Source organism: Juglans regia, chromosome 8 (assembly GCF_001411555.2).
Source record: "Juglans regia cultivar Chandler chromosome 8, Walnut 2.0, whole genome shotgun sequence".
Classification (NCBI taxonomy): domain Eukaryota; kingdom Viridiplantae; phylum Streptophyta; class Magnoliopsida; order Fagales; family Juglandaceae; genus Juglans; species Juglans regia.
The window spans coordinates 10,779,667-10,797,289 of NC_049908.1; the positions used below are offsets into that span (position 1 = coordinate 10,779,667).

The 17,623-nt window shown below is 35.4% G+C and overlaps 1 protein-coding gene across 1 annotated transcript; it reads right to left on the reverse strand.

Annotated features, from left to right (window-relative positions):
• Positions 1 to 1,734: 1,734 nt before the first annotated feature.
• Positions 1,735 to 7,472, reverse strand: LOC108989002 (pectinesterase-like). The gene is made up of 3 exons (XM_018962444.2): positions 6,595 to 7,472; positions 5,751 to 5,911; positions 1,735 to 2,880 (listed from the first exon to the last, which is right to left on the reverse strand). The coding sequence occupies exons 1-3, from the start codon at positions 7,425 to 7,427 to the stop codon at positions 2,186 to 2,188; spliced, it is 1,689 nt and encodes a 562-aa protein (XP_018817989.1). The 5' UTR covers positions 7,428 to 7,472; the 3' UTR covers positions 1,735 to 2,185.
• Between the last annotated feature and the right edge of the window lie 10,151 nt (positions 7,473 to 17,623).

The following is a 17,623-nucleotide window of genomic DNA, read 5'->3' on the forward strand; positions in this document are numbered from 1 at the left end:
GTTTAGGAAGGTAACCGGTGCGTAATCGGTTTTGGAAAATACAAAACCGGTACATACCGGTTCGGTCTTAGATTTTGTCTAAAACTGGACCAGACCGGACCGGTTACACCCCTAATGCATACCCAAATTGATATGGGCTATCTAGATCTAGATTCTACATTGATTGCATTGAAGTACCATCCTTAAGAATATGAATCTGTATAAATATGGAAGGAAAAAGTTAATATATTCCTTAGACTAATGGCAATATTAGTTATTTTCCATCAAATCATATTTTTATGCTCATTTTTGTCTTAGTAATAAATATTTGGTTTCAAGTTTTGGAAGTGATTCTGATTTCTATTTTGGCTAAATCTTTGGTAGGATTCTAGTTTATTTCTGCGTTTATTTCTTATACAATAATTTAGATTTTTCTATTTTTGGAAAAAATATCATAATTTCGAATTTTGCAGCTATTTAAGTCTGGCTTGTGAGCTTCCTAAAATAGTTTTGAATTTTACTATTAATCAATATTATTCAGAATTGTTTTCTCTGTTTTTTCGACGAATCTCTTTTCTTCTTTGTGTTGATTATCTGTTGGAACTAACCGTCAAAATTAATCTCTATCCTATCCGGCATCAAATATGCACGGATGTCTCTAGGCACATCTAAGCTATATTCTAAAAGAACTAATCAATGATTCAATTAAAATTTCATTATAACCATTATAAAGAGTAAAACTTGCTAAAAAGCTAGGCATATATTAACCAGAAAGTTATCGAAGAAAGAATACACTAATGCGTAAAAGACCCATTCTGGTCTTCTTAGGTAAGCACGAAATCGCCTCAGGTACCAAAATAGGCGACCCCTCATTCGGGCAAAGGAAACTCCCTGCATTGGCTTATGGCACATTACCGATACTCTCGAACTTTTCTTTCCAATCAATGTGGAACTGATCATACACCACTTATTATGAGTACTCAGTATGAGATATTATAGTTGCATGACATATTTTCTGCTTCTTATTGTTATTATGATTAAATGATATTTCATGTATAGATTCTAGACTTTCCATTTAGATCTGAAAGTAGCTCCAGTTTTTGTATGTGGGAATCATCTAATCATCACAACCTGATCCGGCCGGAGTTACCTACCCTATAAGCTCGGCTTCCACATTCATCACTTTGTAAGATCGAGAGGGCCTGGGTGTTATCTCTAGCCATTCTGTTTTAGCACGATCTGAAAGGGCAAGAAAGCAACGAGGTCCAAAGATGACCTAGTGGGGCCTAAATTTTTTAGATGTTCTATTGGGTTCGCAAGGCCGAAGCTGCACTGGTTGAATGCAAAATATGGAGGCCTTAAGGCCACAGCTTGTTGCTTTAATTCTAGGCCCTGTGGGGATTTGAAAGCAGGGGAGAATTCGGTCTTTATTAAGATATAAAATAAATAATAAAATTTATCTCTTTCCAATCGCTTAAATTTTTAGAACAAGTGATGATTTCACATGATATCAGAGTAGAGATCCTGAATTTGAATCCTGACTCTAAATTCTATTCTATTTAATTAAATATTTCACGTGTTGGGCCACCCATTAAGGAAGAGTTTGACCCGCACGTGAGTGAGAGTGTTAAAATATAAAATAAATAATAAAATCTATATTTTTTCATCAATTTAAACTTTTAGAATAAGTGGTGATTTCACGTTAATCCAAGACCCACCAAAAACGAACATAAGCAGTTGACTATTCTTCAAGGTTTTAACATGGTCCTCCAAACCAAGCACAGATAAACTACTATACTGGGTTGGCCTGGTACAATTTGTAGAAAGCTAAAAAGTCCCAGAAGCATGGCCTCCAGTTTCATCTTCCACTCCTATATATGCAGCGCTTCATATGGTCCAAATATTTGTACAAGTTTCTGCCATCATGCATTGGCAAGCCCCACTGCCCCTTGGTCCAGTTCAATCAACAAACTGCAGTGAAAGTAAACAATAGAGACATACATAATGCAGTGTTCAAAATTGCAACTACTGAATAATCGAAACTTTACTCCTTCCTTGATCACTGCTCAACATCGGAATCTGTCTCAGAGAAGTTTCAGTACTTTCACACAAACCCATATAAATGATTGTTGTAATTCAATCATATAGCTTCTTAACATTACAAATAAAGCAAATGATCAGGAGGCTATATTATAATTTTCTGGATTTAACTCAAATTGAGATAGTAAGGAACACTAGTAGAATTCAGCCACTCATTTCCTTGTATCAATGCCCCTACTGTGAACTGGCTTGCCTCGGCCGAGCTGTTGATGACCCTGTAACCAGGCCATGTGACTCTTGCACTTGTGTTTGAACCCGGACCTCTGTTCATATACTCCCCATAATAAAGGGTGCTCAATGCAAACGTTCCATTCCATTCCAACCACCCAGCTGGGTCAACCAAATCATCAATGCTTGACGTGAGAAAAACAGTTCTAGAATACTCCTTCCAAGGACGACCTAGGTAAGTTTTAAAGGATGCCTTCACTGGAATCAAATCAGAAGCAGCAGTAACTTTGCAGTTCAAGATTGAGATGCCAGTGTTTTGGTTGGGATCCTCTCTCCCTTGGGCAGTGAAAATGTTTCTCTGGTTTTCATTAGGTTTCCGGGCGTACAAGTTGCAGTTTTGGAGAACAACTGCAGCGTTTCCGAAGATGAAGTCGATTGTGCCATAGATGTCACAGTCGCGGTAGAATTGTCTGAGGGAATGGACATAGAGAGTGTCTTGGTAGGCTACAAAGCTGCATTTGTAGAAGGCAGATAAATCTGCGCCGCTCCTTAAGGCCACGGCTTGGTGTTTACTAGGCCCTGCAGAGTTCTCAAAGGTGATACCTTTGGCTATGAATCCGTTGCCCACCACAGCTGAAAGAAACCACAGCAATAGATACAAGGATTAGACGGTGACAAAATATGATTACATTATTTTCCGTCTGATTGCAGAAAATAGACTAAACAAACTTTGCAAACATGCCTTTTTTTTATTCCTCAAAAAATTCACTTAATCCGATAATTAAATCTCTTTTCTTAGAAAAAAAAAAAAAAACAACTCAGATGTCTTTGACAAAAGAAAGCATAAAACCAAAAAAAAAAAAAAAAAATGAAAAGAAAGTATTAAAAAAAAAAAAAAAAACACATAACAAACTGATTTACTTTCGAAACATGTTATCAATGGTCTCACTTCTTTTATATCCGAAGTTTTGATACAATTTATAATGTCTAAAGGAGACTTAAGACACATGTGAATCTGTACTATAAAATGACTAGTTAATGATACAATTAAAATTCGTTAAAATCTTTATAAAGAGTATGAACTTATCATTCTAAAATAATTTAAGATTTCATACTATATATATTCTCATAATTTATCATTTAATATAAAGTGTTACACTTAACGTCGTGTTTGATAATTAGAATAACTGATTTGGAATTATTGGTGAAGGAATTGAGAGCACGAGATTTTTGTTCAAATTTCAAAGAGATTATTGCATCGAGGTATTAAATTTATCCAATATAAAGGATGCAGCCAACCAGATTTGTCTCATAGACATAGTACAAAAGTCTGTTCAAGTCTTAAATCGAAGGTTAAGATAAGGACCTATAACAGACAAAACAAGCCACTAATTAATTAAGTACAAATTCCTACTTGGGCATGAACTTCGAATTCATTGGCCTTTAAAGAGTCAAGAGTGTACCCACCCCCAATATTCTTTATACTTTTCTTAGACTCGGTTGTTTTTTTATATTTGTTTAATGAAGTGGACACAATTTACAAATTTTACAATATGAAAATATATTTTTTGAAAATTTTGAGAATTTTCATAATGTCCAACTATATGTTAAACGTTGTCTTTAGATAATATATATATATATATATATATAGATTCTAAGTTTAAATATAATGAGATTAATATGCTTCTTTTTAAAATTATAAAAAATATCAGATTTAAATTCTTAAAAACATACAAAAACAATAATAAATGTCCTAAGATTTATTATGAGACGATAAGAATAAAAATATTTTTTAATTTTTAATTTTATTTTTTGATTCATTTTTTTATATTCTTAATTACTAAATAAAAAAAAAATTCATAACATTACCAAAAAATACTTTTCTAACCTAATCGGAATTGTTAGACCCAATCGGAACCCAACATTGGATCAGCATTTTTGTTTATATTTTACGGAAACAATAATAATTTACAAATACACAATACTTTACACAACAATATTTTAAAAAAATAGATATTTTTATCAAATATCTTATAAAATTAACATTATTTTACAAAAATATTTTTATTTTAATGAAATATATTGTAAAATATATTGTTGGGATATCACTACTCATTTATAAATGTAATCGTTTAGATTTAGAGATGAGTTGAGATAGTTTTTAAATAATAGAATAAAAGTTGAATTATTTATTATATTTTGTGTGAAAATTTAAAAAATTTATTTTAAGATTTAAAAAAATTGAATTGTTTATTATATTTTGTATAAAAATTTTAAAAAATTATAATAATAAGATAAAATTAATTAAGATTAATTGAAATAAGTTTTTTTTTTATAACAATTGAAATAAGTTTTAAACGTAAACGAGACGTAAAGATATTATTCTCTGACAAAATCCATGGTAGATGGTTGACTGACAAAAGAACAACTACTTTACCGACAACATGAGCAACTCGCGCTGTTAAAGGATGCACGCGCGGGACACAGTCATCCGAAGCGAGCCTTCCTAAGCCACCGACATCCGTGCACATTAATATAAGAGGGGTTTTACTTTTATTCGTAGTTTTGAGCAGGGGATTATGTATATAGTTTTATTGATAAATAAGAATAAAAAAATATTATTTTATAAAAAATATTATTTTATAAAAAATATTATTATAATTTTAAATTTTTTTAAATATAATTATATGAGAGTCTGTATGAATCGTTTCCAACTAAAGATTGTATCAAACTGGTTAACTCAATGTGTGGGAGATTAATTCACAATATTGCATGGTCCATATCCCCACCTACCAAGTTATTTTTGGGTGCGCATGCATGTGCATGCAGCTTTATATATTGCGGTGGTTCTACGTGACCTTAAAAGTCTTCACGTGTTGGGTCCCCATCTAGTGTCGGGTTATCTTCAAGTCAAATTAAATACATATATAAGAACTATATATGATAAATGATTTAGCTATAAAGAAATTTCACAAGATTAAATTTATAAATTAATATGATTCAATATGTCACATTAGATTATAAAATTATTTTTATTATAAAATAGATCTAACATACCATATGAATTAATCATGTCAGTTTGTAAATTTATTTTTATAAGATTCGTTTGTGTCTGTAACACTTCTCTTATTATATATAGGTCCCTATTGCCCACTTGAAATATCAACATTATAAGAACATTTTTGTGGGAGTTTAATTAGATTCATCGTGTAATTATATGGTCATGTAGAATCCCATATATAAATCAATCACCCATTCAATGGAGTTGTTCGAAATTAATGATATATTTTTTTAACTGATCATCTGGATTAATGTGAGTATTCCACGTTATAATCGAATTGACTTACATTAATTAAAGACTTCGACATTAAAACAGACAGTGAGGTTCATATGCTAGCTGTGTCTGGCATGGTCTTAGCCAAGCATGCTCAATAATAAAACTAAACATGTCATGACAGAAAGAAAAGAGGGAGAAAGTACTTGAAGTTTCGGAACTCACTCACCTACGGTGGCTGAACGGAATGTAGTCCACCCATCCACCACATTTCTACTTGCTTTCACAATCGTCTTTCCAATTCCATCTCCAATGAACATCAAATTGGTCTTGTTCCTCTCAACCTCTACATTCTCAAAATATGCACCGGCCTTTATGTATATCACAAACCTACACGGCCACAAATTAATGTTCTATCAGTACTACTTGTAATAATAATACTGGCAATTAATATAATATAAAGTTAACTTGTAACGTTCTAAATTAAGAATAAGAAGGAAAAGTTTTTTTTATTTATTTATTTTAGGACTAATTGCAAAATTAGTATATTATTTTGACATTTTTATGTTCGACACCTCATTTTCAAATTTTGCAAAATTAATACAATTAGTAACTAACAATTAGATAACTCCAGTACTAGTATTCCAATAAAAAATTAGTTAACGGGATATCACATGTCAGTCTTTAATTGTCTGACTCGTGACATTAATATCCACGTTAACTAATTAAAGGTTGAAAGTGACATATTAATGTTACGTGACAATCTTCATTAGTTTTCTAACGATAGATTTTCGGGATACCTAATTACAAATTCTTAAAGTTTGGAGTATTAATTTTGTAAAAGTTAAAAACTAAGGTCACAAAATACAAAAAACTTAATAAGCCAAGTACTAGTTTTGTAATTAACCCTTAATCTTACAATAATTGTACTCTATGTCCTTAAATTGGAAAGGAAAATATATTACTTACATAGTTCTTTCGTATAGAGCACAAATTCAGTAGCATCTGAGACTGTGTGTGTGTGTGTATATATATATATATATAAAGAGGAGATAACGTATTGTATAACAAACCTGGTTGTGCTGGAGTTTGGAGCAGCAGCTACAGCCTCACCGATAGTGGTGAAATTCCCAGTTCCATCCTTGGCCACCACCAAGTCATATTTTGTCCCATTCACTGATGAAGATTGTAACAGTTTTCTGCCCTTCCCCGAAACCCACGAAGGAAACCCATCTTTCATTTCTCCATACTCAGGGTATACCTCGGACTCGGATTTGTTAACGCTGGGGATTTTCTTGAGTATGGCGAGAGCATTACTTAGATGGTGAGAGATACTATACAAGCTGTTCTTGATCACTTTTCTCACATGACTTCCGTTGCTATAAGCAAATCCATCAAGGCACGTGTACTGGTTAGTCATTGCCGCGCTTAAAAATGTTTGCAAGTTATGGAAATTATTCTGGGGGGCTGATTTCTTAGGGAAGAGATCGCAGATGGTTGCATGAAGCTCGGCAAGGGTGTCGTCAAAGAGCTCAAGGCAATCGTCGAGAGCTCTCTTTCCAAGAGGGTCGAGATTCTTGAGCTTCTGTCGAATGCCGGTGCAGTTTGAGGAGGAGGTTCGTACCTCGGATATGGTGTAGTTTACGGTGGCCGAGATTATCTGTCGGGGTGTTTTGGCGATGAGATCTGGGAAAGAAGAGAGGGTTGAGACGCAGAGGTCAGGGTAGAGTGTGCCTTGGCATGTTGAGTGGGCTACTTGGAAGTGTTTGTGGATGAGTATGTGTTGATTGTCTATGGTTTTGGGGCTCTTTTTCAAATGGGTTATTTGGGAGAGTAACACCAAGACAATGGCTGAAATGGGCAAGAAAGTGGCCAAGAATCTAGTTCGTTTTCTGAGATTATTCATGGTGGGTGTGTTGAGAGACACAGATGATCGAGGGACAGAAGTGAGGCCCGGGGGAAGGATATAGTACCTACTAAATATATAGGTGTCAATGCTCCTTAAATGTGGTAATAGGTTCAACATCAATGAGTTTTTGTTTATCAAGTATTTAATATTTACAGAGTGGATGTTTGGATAGTTAGTTGATATAAGATAGGTTGAGATGAAAGTTGAAAGTTAAATAAAATATTGTTAGAATATTATTTTTTTAATATTATTATTATTTTAAAATTTAAAAAATTGAATTGTTTATTTGTAAAAATGTGGAAAAGTTATAATGATTATATGAGATGAGATGATGTGTTTTTTGTTAATATTTAAATTTAAATAAGAACGTGAAGGAAACACTAACGTCAAGAAATTGGAAGAAATATAATCTAAAGCGTAAGGATAATAAGATTGTCAATATCTCACGAGGGCACCATGGAAATGATCTTTTAATGCATATGGTTGTAAAGGAAGTGATGGAGCATGCATTGGAGAATAAAAGTGTTACAACCACAAATAAATTTCATAAAAGTAAATCTATAAACAGACATAATTTTATATGATACGTTAGATCTACTTTATAATAAGAGTAATTTTACGGTATAATGGACCACATCAAATTATATTAATTTATAGATTTACTTTATGAAATCTCTTTATAATTAAAATATTTTTCTTTAGTTATATTTATTATTATTATTTTTTTCAATCTCTATCTCCCCTGTTCTTCAGATCGCCATGGGCAGAGGAAGAACAGAGAGATAGAGTTCTCTATCTGTTTGGTTACATGCTGTAATGGTTAATAACTTTTTGTTTGTACAGAAAACTCTACGGTCACAACAATGTTATGTAAATCTTTTAAAACCGATCGAATGTTTCCTTTGTATTAATTGAGATCAGGCTGAAAAGCGCTTTTCACATCCAAAAGTACCTGTTTTTGTGTAATTAATATTATTTTATAAAGAGTAATATATTCATAATCTTTTTTATTATCATTATTTCATTTCGTGACGTGATATTAAATAATTAAAAATTATTTATTATATTTTATTTATATATTAATAATTTAATATCACATTAAAAAATATTAAAAAAATAATAATAAAAATGATAATAAATATATTTTTATAAATTGTAAATCATCAAGACCTAATATATATAACATTCTTTATAAAATTTCTAACTAGATTTTTTTTTTTCAACATCGAACAATTTTTTCACATTCAAAGGATAAAAAATGCTTTTTAAACCCAAAAGCACTTATGCAATAGTTTATATTTTATACATTTGTAGAGAAATTGTATTCAGCATCCTCTAAATCATCATCATCTTATCATATCATTATGTGACATGAAATAATTGGATAATAAGTAATAAATGATAATTAGTTTTGACGTTAAATTTGTAAAAACAGTCTTTTACAAATGTGTTTAATTTAAAACATGATTTTTTATAAACTTAAGTGACTTGATATACTGCATGTAGTATGTTATATTATAAAATTACTTTAATTTTAAAATATATATAACATATCATATAAAGTTATCTAAGTTTTTATGTTTATTTTTGTAATATCGTTTTGTGACTATAACATGACTTCGAAATGAAAATTGCATATCTAGAAGCACATATTGAGAGGTAAAAAACTAGTTTAGTTTGGAATCAGAGACTCATCGGAGGGAGCCGCCTCACTTCTCGCTCGCTGTGCTAATCGATCTAGTCGCGGATGCTCTCCTCTCTTTTTATTCTTCATTTCATTGTCTATTTTGATTAGGAGCGTAAGAAAAAACTGGAAACGGTTGAATCGAATCGGATTAGACTGAATCGGTGAATTTGATTCAGTTTGTAACCAGTCTGGTTCTTTAACGGCTTTAAAAACGAAAATCGGTATGGTACCAGTTTTCATATTTTAAAAATTAGTTTAAACCAAACTTGACTGGTACATATATATTTTTAATTTTTTTATATTATATATAATTTTTATATTATTATTATATAACATAAAACTCAAATCTTATTATTCAAGTTTATTAATCTTACTAATAAGTTAGACATTATTTATATTATACTATTATAATTGAACATTAAAGAATTAGTAATTGTTAATAATAAATATTAAATTCTCACAATTAAGTTTAGTATTAAAAAATTATAATATTAAATATATATAGTATCACATGTATAAATAGGTAAACTAAAAAATCGGATCGGACCAAATCAAAATTGAAAAAATCGAAAGATTCAATTTTTATGATAAATTGACATGGATCGATTTTTAAATTTTCAAAACTGAGATATACCGACTCGGTTTCAAAAATCCTCCAACATCAGAGTGAGGAGTTCCACTCCAAAATATACCACGTCCGGTCGTCCAAAAACACACATACATTCCATGGATGTCTTCAACGCCTGCCGATCCCTGATTTCAGCCCATATATGCAATCATAGATGGGTGGGCCAATAAATGTCTTGATTGGAGATCTAATCCAATAAAAGCATTTCTACTGTAGTATTTATTGGTGCTCCATAACTCATCTACCAGCAACGTGGGAAGAGAGGCCCGTACTTCGTTTAATTACATTTTATTTTATTTTATTTTTTATTGTATTGCAATACTGCAATTGTTTAGGGGTATTTGTAAGGATGAGAAATACTAGAAATAAGTCTTACACTATACACTTATATCTAATTAATATACGATTTATTATTTTAACTCATATTTAAGTATTAAGGTAAAATGACAAATCACATATTGATTAGATGAATGTGTGTGGTGTAAGTCTTTTATGTAGAATTTCTATTGTAAGGATTGGATCCCGATCCTCTCCCATACTGTTTGTATAAAACGACGTTGTTTTGAAGCAAATCCCTAAAAGAAATTATTTTATACTTAAGAATTAGTATATATAAAAAAAAACCCTAGCTCCCAGCCCATTTCTCCTCTCTCTCTCTCTCTCTCTCTCTCTCCTCTCCTATCTTCTTTCTTTCCCTCCGCAAGTCCGCCGTTCTCTCCTCCTCATTTTCCTCTCCACCCCAAAACATCAATGATTCATGCCCTATTTTTACCGTTCTTGAAGTGTGGCCATGGAACCACGACCATAATGGCCATGAGTTTTTTTGCAAACCCATAACCATTCGTGGCTATAGTTCCTTTGCTCAGACTGTGGTCTTGTCGTGGTGGTGATTTTAATTCTTTTTTCCATGTGTCACTATTTGTACTTTGTAATTTGTTGGATGATAGATTTGCAGTTTTTAGGGACGGATCTATAGATTTGTTGTTGTTTTTCAGTTGTTTTAGATTTCTTTTGGATATTTTTTAGTTTTTCCCGTTTGTTTTCTGCTATGGGTGGAGGGTGGACGGCGAGGGATGGACGAACCAGGGGGCTTATTCTCCGCTAGCATGCGGACAGGGCACACCACCCATGGGGTGAAAGGGTGAGGGTAGCACCCCTATATTTCATGCAGCTTTACTTACGGTCCAAGTTAACAGTTGAGGATGCTCTTGATGAAGTTGGGCGACTGCTCATTGCTAACCATCGCTTGATATGACCTAGGCCAAACCAACGATAAAAAATGTCCCCGCTGAAGTTGGCGGAGTGCTCGTTACTAACACTAACCCGATACAGCCTTTGGGCCAAGCCAGCGGTCGAGAACGCTCCCACTGAAGCTGGTTGAGTGCTCGTTGTAGACACTTGCCCAATCTGGCCTCCGAGCCAAGCCAACAGTCGAGAACGCTCCCCTAAAGTCGGTTGAGGGCGTCTTCTTGAGCAAGTAGCAGGAAAATGGGTCCTTCATCTAGAAAATAAACCAAAAGCAAAGACCAGGATTGGGGCGAAATGGGAAGTGGAAAGAGTCCAAGAGAAAGTCTAACGATCTCTTCCCACAAGGACTTAACTTTGGACTCTTGTTCGGCAACCTGCTGCTGGGACTTGGCCAACCTTTCCATCACCCTGTCGGCTACTTGGTTGAGTTGGAGGAACTCCCTATCATGCGCGCCCAAGGCATCTTGAATAGTCTTGTAATCGACTATCGCCCGTGCTTGCTCCTCGCGAGTGGCGTCGAGGTATCTCTGAGGTGGGCCTGGACCACTCGTTCTCTGCAAACCTTCTCGCATACTCAAGGCTACTTTGCCCCACCCCTTCCAGTTCATTCTAGTTGGTCAGCACGGTCACTCCCTATAGAGATCTCTTCCTCCGATAGAGTGAGAACATTTATATCTTCTTCATCGCATAGCTAAGATAGAGCCAATTCGTCCAGGACCTCCCTGAGCGAGGGACTTTCCTCGTCTAAGTCATGCCGGAGGGTGAAAACCTCCGCCTTCAAGGCAGCAACATCGGCCTTCTAAGCCTGGCAATGAGAGCTTAGCTGAGAATATGCATCCTCCCACTTTCTCCTCTCTTCCAAGATGGCCCGACAAACCTTCGCCATGAACAAATGAGAGGATTGTGCTTACTCCTCCAAGGAAGAGTGATGGTGTGTAATCCAACTGACCCAAGAATAAAGCCCTTGCAATGGTAAACACCTAGTTAAAGAAAAGCATGAAGGGAAAGGGAGCCCCATAGGAAGGAAGGAGATTACATATTGAAGCAAGAAAGTGCTCAAGGTCTCGAACAAGTGACTCAGTGGGAGGGCCTACAGGAGAAGGAGCAAACGAACTCGGATTAGAAAAGTAGCCTCTGTAGCCTCCTCTGCAATAGAGGGACGCCCAGGTGAGTAGGGGGAGGCCAACATCCCGATGGACACAACCAAGGCATAGAATGCCAAACCTCTGCCAACATGAGCAGTACTTTTAGGTGGCGCCTCCCAGTGGCAAGTAAACAACTGGGACCGCTTTCAAGTGGGGAGCGCGATATTTCCCCTTGCATGGAAAGTCCTCGATGGGAGCACGTCCTTGGACAAAGATGGTGAACATCCGCCCTCAAAGGTGGGGACAAGGGCGCCTTATCAGAATGAATCATTGTTGAAGGAACATCAACATGCATAGGTGTAGCAAAAACCTCTTCCTCATTCCTCGTAAGTGGCTCCACATGAAGTCTCACTAGCAAGGAAAAGTTGGGCTCTTGCAGTAAGCTCTGAGATACTACGCCAAACTGGCGACGACAATCCAACCTTGGCCACAACCCCCTAGACATAACATTCAGACTCACCTGTTGACGATGAAAAGAGTGAAGCTTCGAATCTCTCAAAGGAGACCTTAGGAGAGGCTGGAACGAATGCTTGGGCATCACCAAAGAGAAAGGCATTGAGTTCCATGTCCATCTCCTCCATCATCTGGTTTAGAATGTCCACCAGATGCGTAGGGTGCGACGGCAAGACAGATTGATGGATATGGTATGGGGGATCAGAGCAAAACGGTGAGTGCATGGGGCTCCCCCTAAGGCTGGAAGGGTCACAAAAAAATCCTTGCTCAGCCCTGGATCATGGAGGAGCCTCAGAGACTGGCACCCTCCATAAGCGGCCTCTTCCCCTTTGTGCTCGACGTGATGTGGGTAGGCCTTTTTTGGCCCCAAATGGAAGTTGAACCCTTTGAGTCAGTATTCTCCCTGGTAAGGATTACCTTGGAGCTCAAAACAACCTGATTATCATGAGCCCAGACCAAATCCACACACTTTATCTCCCTTGAGGTAGGAGACACGGTGAAGGCACGACCATTGGGAACATGGCTCCAAGAAGACCTTACGAGAAACTCCCGATCGTTAAGCTCTCCAATGGCAACTCCCACTTGATTTTAGAGAATAAGAAGAACTTTAAATCCAAGTTCTTAACATGGCAGAAGCTCGGCTCCAACTGGGCAACTCTAAAGCCCTTCCGCTAGCAGAAGCGGCATTGACTCCCATCGTGCCGCCTAATACCGTGGGTTTAAAAGAAGTCACAGGGGGTAAGATCTGGATCCTATTCCCTCACGGCTTCTAAGACCCCCACCAAATGTTGCGGCAAGACAACATGAATCTCCAGGCGTTGGGCAAAAATTGAGCCAGACCGTCCTTCAAGAAATGCAGGATGTCGCAAACTAGTCAATGGAATGGGAGCCAGAACATACTGACGTACAATCTGACCAGCTTGGTGGCCCCTTGAAGGTCAAGAATCCGATCAAATGGGTCGGGCAGCAGTAGCACCAACTCCATAGATTTAGGGACCCCGTAAAGATCCCTTACAAAATCCTACTCCACTAGAGTAAAGGTCGCGAAGCCACTGCAGCCTTCGAAAAGCTCCAGCCACAAAGAACTACTACCAAAGGCTTCAGTGGAAGGTTCGCTTGCTTGAAAAGGCCTAATAGAGTTATTGGGAGCCATGGGAACAAAAACGTCTGCCTACAAGTACAAAAAGGCTAAGACAACTTTGGGAAAGAGGCATAAAGGGAATGCGAGAAAGAAGAAATGATCCATTCCTCCCAAAGTTAATAATGGCCCCTAAAGGAGAACCCTATGGGCCGACATGGCCATCCGGCTATGCCCCAGCGGGATATAGTTCATGAGAACCAGCACCATCAAGATGGGTTGTTGCATCCCTGATAACTTGGTTAGAGATTCTTCAAGTTGGAACGGTCTCCCAGACCCCAGACCTAGGAAAGGTTACAACATTAAATGCATTGAAGTGCCCTCTCAAAGGACATACCTATGTCAAGACATGATGGTCAGACACCCAAGAGAGGTTACTGCATTCAATGTCTTGATGTCCCTCCTTAGAGGAAGTGCTGCTATTAGGCTACCCTCGGTCTGTATATAGGACGGGGGGGAAAGGGCAAAGAGATATCATTTCTTTGAAAAAAAAAACACACACAAGCATCTACCAATATAGATATCAACTTACTTATACATTGGAGGCGCCCCCAAACCAAGCCATCGACGCTCATTTTATCTGAAGGTAGCGCGAAGGTGGTGGGCGTCATGAAATTAACATCAACACTTAGAGTGCAATTTTATGATAAAGAAAATGTTATGAATGATTATTAGGAGTGTAAATTCAAACTGAAAAACCGGTCTGGATCGGACCGGACCGGACCGGTTTTATCAATTTTGAATCGGTTTGGTCCGGAACCGGTTCTTAGAATGTGAAAACCGGCCGGTTTCGGTCATGTTCCGGTTTTAGGTTTTTTCGGACCGGACCGGACCGGACCGAACCGGACCGGTTGATAAAAAATATATATAAAAAATAATATTTGTATTATTGTATATATAAGTTTTATATATTATGTATAATTATAAATTTTTATGTGAAATTTTTTAAATATAATATATATAATTATATATATTCATAAATGAAATAATTTCTTATTATAATTTATAAATTATTACATAAAATGTCAATGCTAAATCACTAAAAGTTTATAACTAATATTAATAGTCTAATATAGACTAATGACTATAGTTATACTTATAATTAATACTACAAGTTTTTACTAAAAGTTTATAACTAATACTAATATTAAATATATAGTTTATAACTAATACTAATATATAACTTATAACTATACCAATAGTCTAATATTAATACTATTATATAGTCTAATATATTAATAAAAGTATAAAACAGTTTTTTTTAAATCAATTTTTTTTTTATAAATAAATTTTTAATGACAAATTGTGAAACTTACATTTAAAAAAATCGAAAAACCGGACCGGATCGGACCGAAAACCGGTAAAACCGAAAGTACCAGTTTAGGAGGATAACTGGTGCGTAATTGGTTTTGAAAAATACAAAACCGGTACATACCGGTTCGATCCTAGATTTTGTCCAAAACCGGACCAAACCGGACCGATTACACCCCTAATGATTATCATTCTTTAGAAAAGTTTTTAGTTGCAAATTCAATTGAGTTTTGTGAACCTTTTGAGAAACTTCAATAAAAATTGTAATGATATTTGTGAAAATAGATAGACAGATTTAAAAAATGATTTGAATATACATTTTATTTTAGGGTTCTCTTTTAGATTTGTGTATTTTTTTTTTCTTTTTGTATTCTTCACTAAAACCTATGTAAATGATTAGATGAACTGTTTCTTGGGATAATAATTTTCTTTTAAATTTAATGCTTGTTAAAATTAAATTGAAAACTTTTTATGGAAAAATGTTGTATCTTTCTTGGTAGCCAAGTCTTCTGGCCTACTTTGTTTTATTTACCTCACTAGGTAAGAGAACACAATTTCTCATAAAGATCTTCTTTTGGAAGAAACCTAACCTCACCCCCATGGGAAAAGGATGAATTGGCATTAGAGCTTAGAAAATTGGAAACGGACTGCTGTATTGCTCAAGGCACACTTGCGGTACATTTGTGCTTATAATTATAGTAGGAAGTACATGATATATTTGTGCTAATTAATTAAACTTGCTATGGCAAATGATTTTTTAATTATCTTCTTCTTTTTTCTTTTTCTTTTTATTTTTGCTAGATCTATTGTTCGCAAGTTTGATAGGGATACATCCATGAATCGGGTTGGGATTAAATGCATTAACGGTGGAGGAAATCATTGAAGATGTTGGCACCAATTTTTTTCTGCCACGCAAGAGCTGCAAAAGTGAACAGACTTAGCACCAAAGCTTTCTGGAGGTGGCTACTCCGACACTTTAGCTTTCTTTTAGTGCAAATAATACCCTCCTTTGTGATTATAAGCCTTCCTCGTTACTGTTTTGAAAATGTTAGGCATACAGGCGTACAAAAGCAAAGAAGTTTGATTCTTTTTAAAGACTAAAGAGTCAAAATGTTCAAGCCACTTTGATCCCACATTTGGTTTCCCTCCCCCCTAAATTTTTGTCCTCCCGCTTCGAGCTCGACATTCTTCGTAACTCTGTTATCTCATGTTTTATATTTAGTGGAATTTCAAGTTTTGGCATGTCACTTTAAATTTTTTCTACAAATCAAATCATACCATGCATTTTATTGCTGGTGTAGTGGGCATTATCTAGCCATATGCAGTATTATAATGACTGCTTCGCAGCAGATGTTATTTAACTACAAGAAAAATAACTTTTTGCGTCGCTTAAAACCGTCGCAAAAAACATTATCAACGTCACAATTACTTTTTAGCAGTGCTGAGAATCGACACTAGATGGTTAGTAATACTACATCTCAAAAAGCTTTTCGCATCAAAATAAAATATCATCACAAAAATGTGCACATTTGTAGCGAAATTGGTTGCCGCTAATGGAGGATATGAGCAACGCAAAAGACATTCCAAACGGTAAGAAAAATCCTATTTACGGTGATCTATAGTCTCAAATATCGTTGCAAAAAACACTAACCATGCTTAATTATAGCGGGTAAAATTTTTTCCGACGATTTTTCTCATCAGAAAACATCATTTATAATATGAATTCTGGTCACAAATAATTTTATGTGACGATTATATCACCACAAAAAATATGTTTTGTCACGAAGGTCGCACAAATTTTTTTTGGTTGCAAATACTTATTTGCATCAATTAAGATTGATGTAAATAAGTATTTGTGGCAAAAAAACTTATTTCCAATCGACATATATCACCAAAAATAGTACGTTACCAAATAAAAAAATAGTGTTGAGAAAAATACATAAAAACAGAACACATCTTATATTATATTACAATCTATAAAACAATCACACAAAGTACTTACTTTATATTCTAAACAATTGTATTATATTACAATCTATAAAAGCAAATATATACATTAATTATATTCTAAGTGTACAACTTTAGACTTCTCAATAAGGCTGTGCAAACCTCCAAAAATTATGACTCCACCCGACTTTCGCTCTGACGGAGTCGGAGTGGTCAGAAGTCGAAGTGGTCAGAAATCGGAGTGGCTCCGAATAAGTAGACGGAGTCAGAGTCAAAGTCAGAGTTCGGAGCTTTAAGGAGCTCCGAACTCCGAACTTTGATTTTTTTATTTATTTTTTAAATCCAGATGAAAAATGACATCGTTTTACATTTGGAACCTCTCGCATGTAAAACGACATCGTTTCATCACACGAAGGGTCCAAAACGTAGGACCCCCATTCCCTTCTTCCTTCTTCCTTCTTCTCTAAACCTCTCAGATCTCCTCCGCCAATCGCCACCTCTGTTCCCTCTCTGTTGCTGTCATTGCCTCTTTGCACCTCCGTAGTCCATTGACTCCGTTCCCTCTTCACTTCTTAGGCCAGCCTCCGTTTAGCCTCTGGTAAGTTGTTTGACTCCGAGCCCTAAATCAAAGAAATT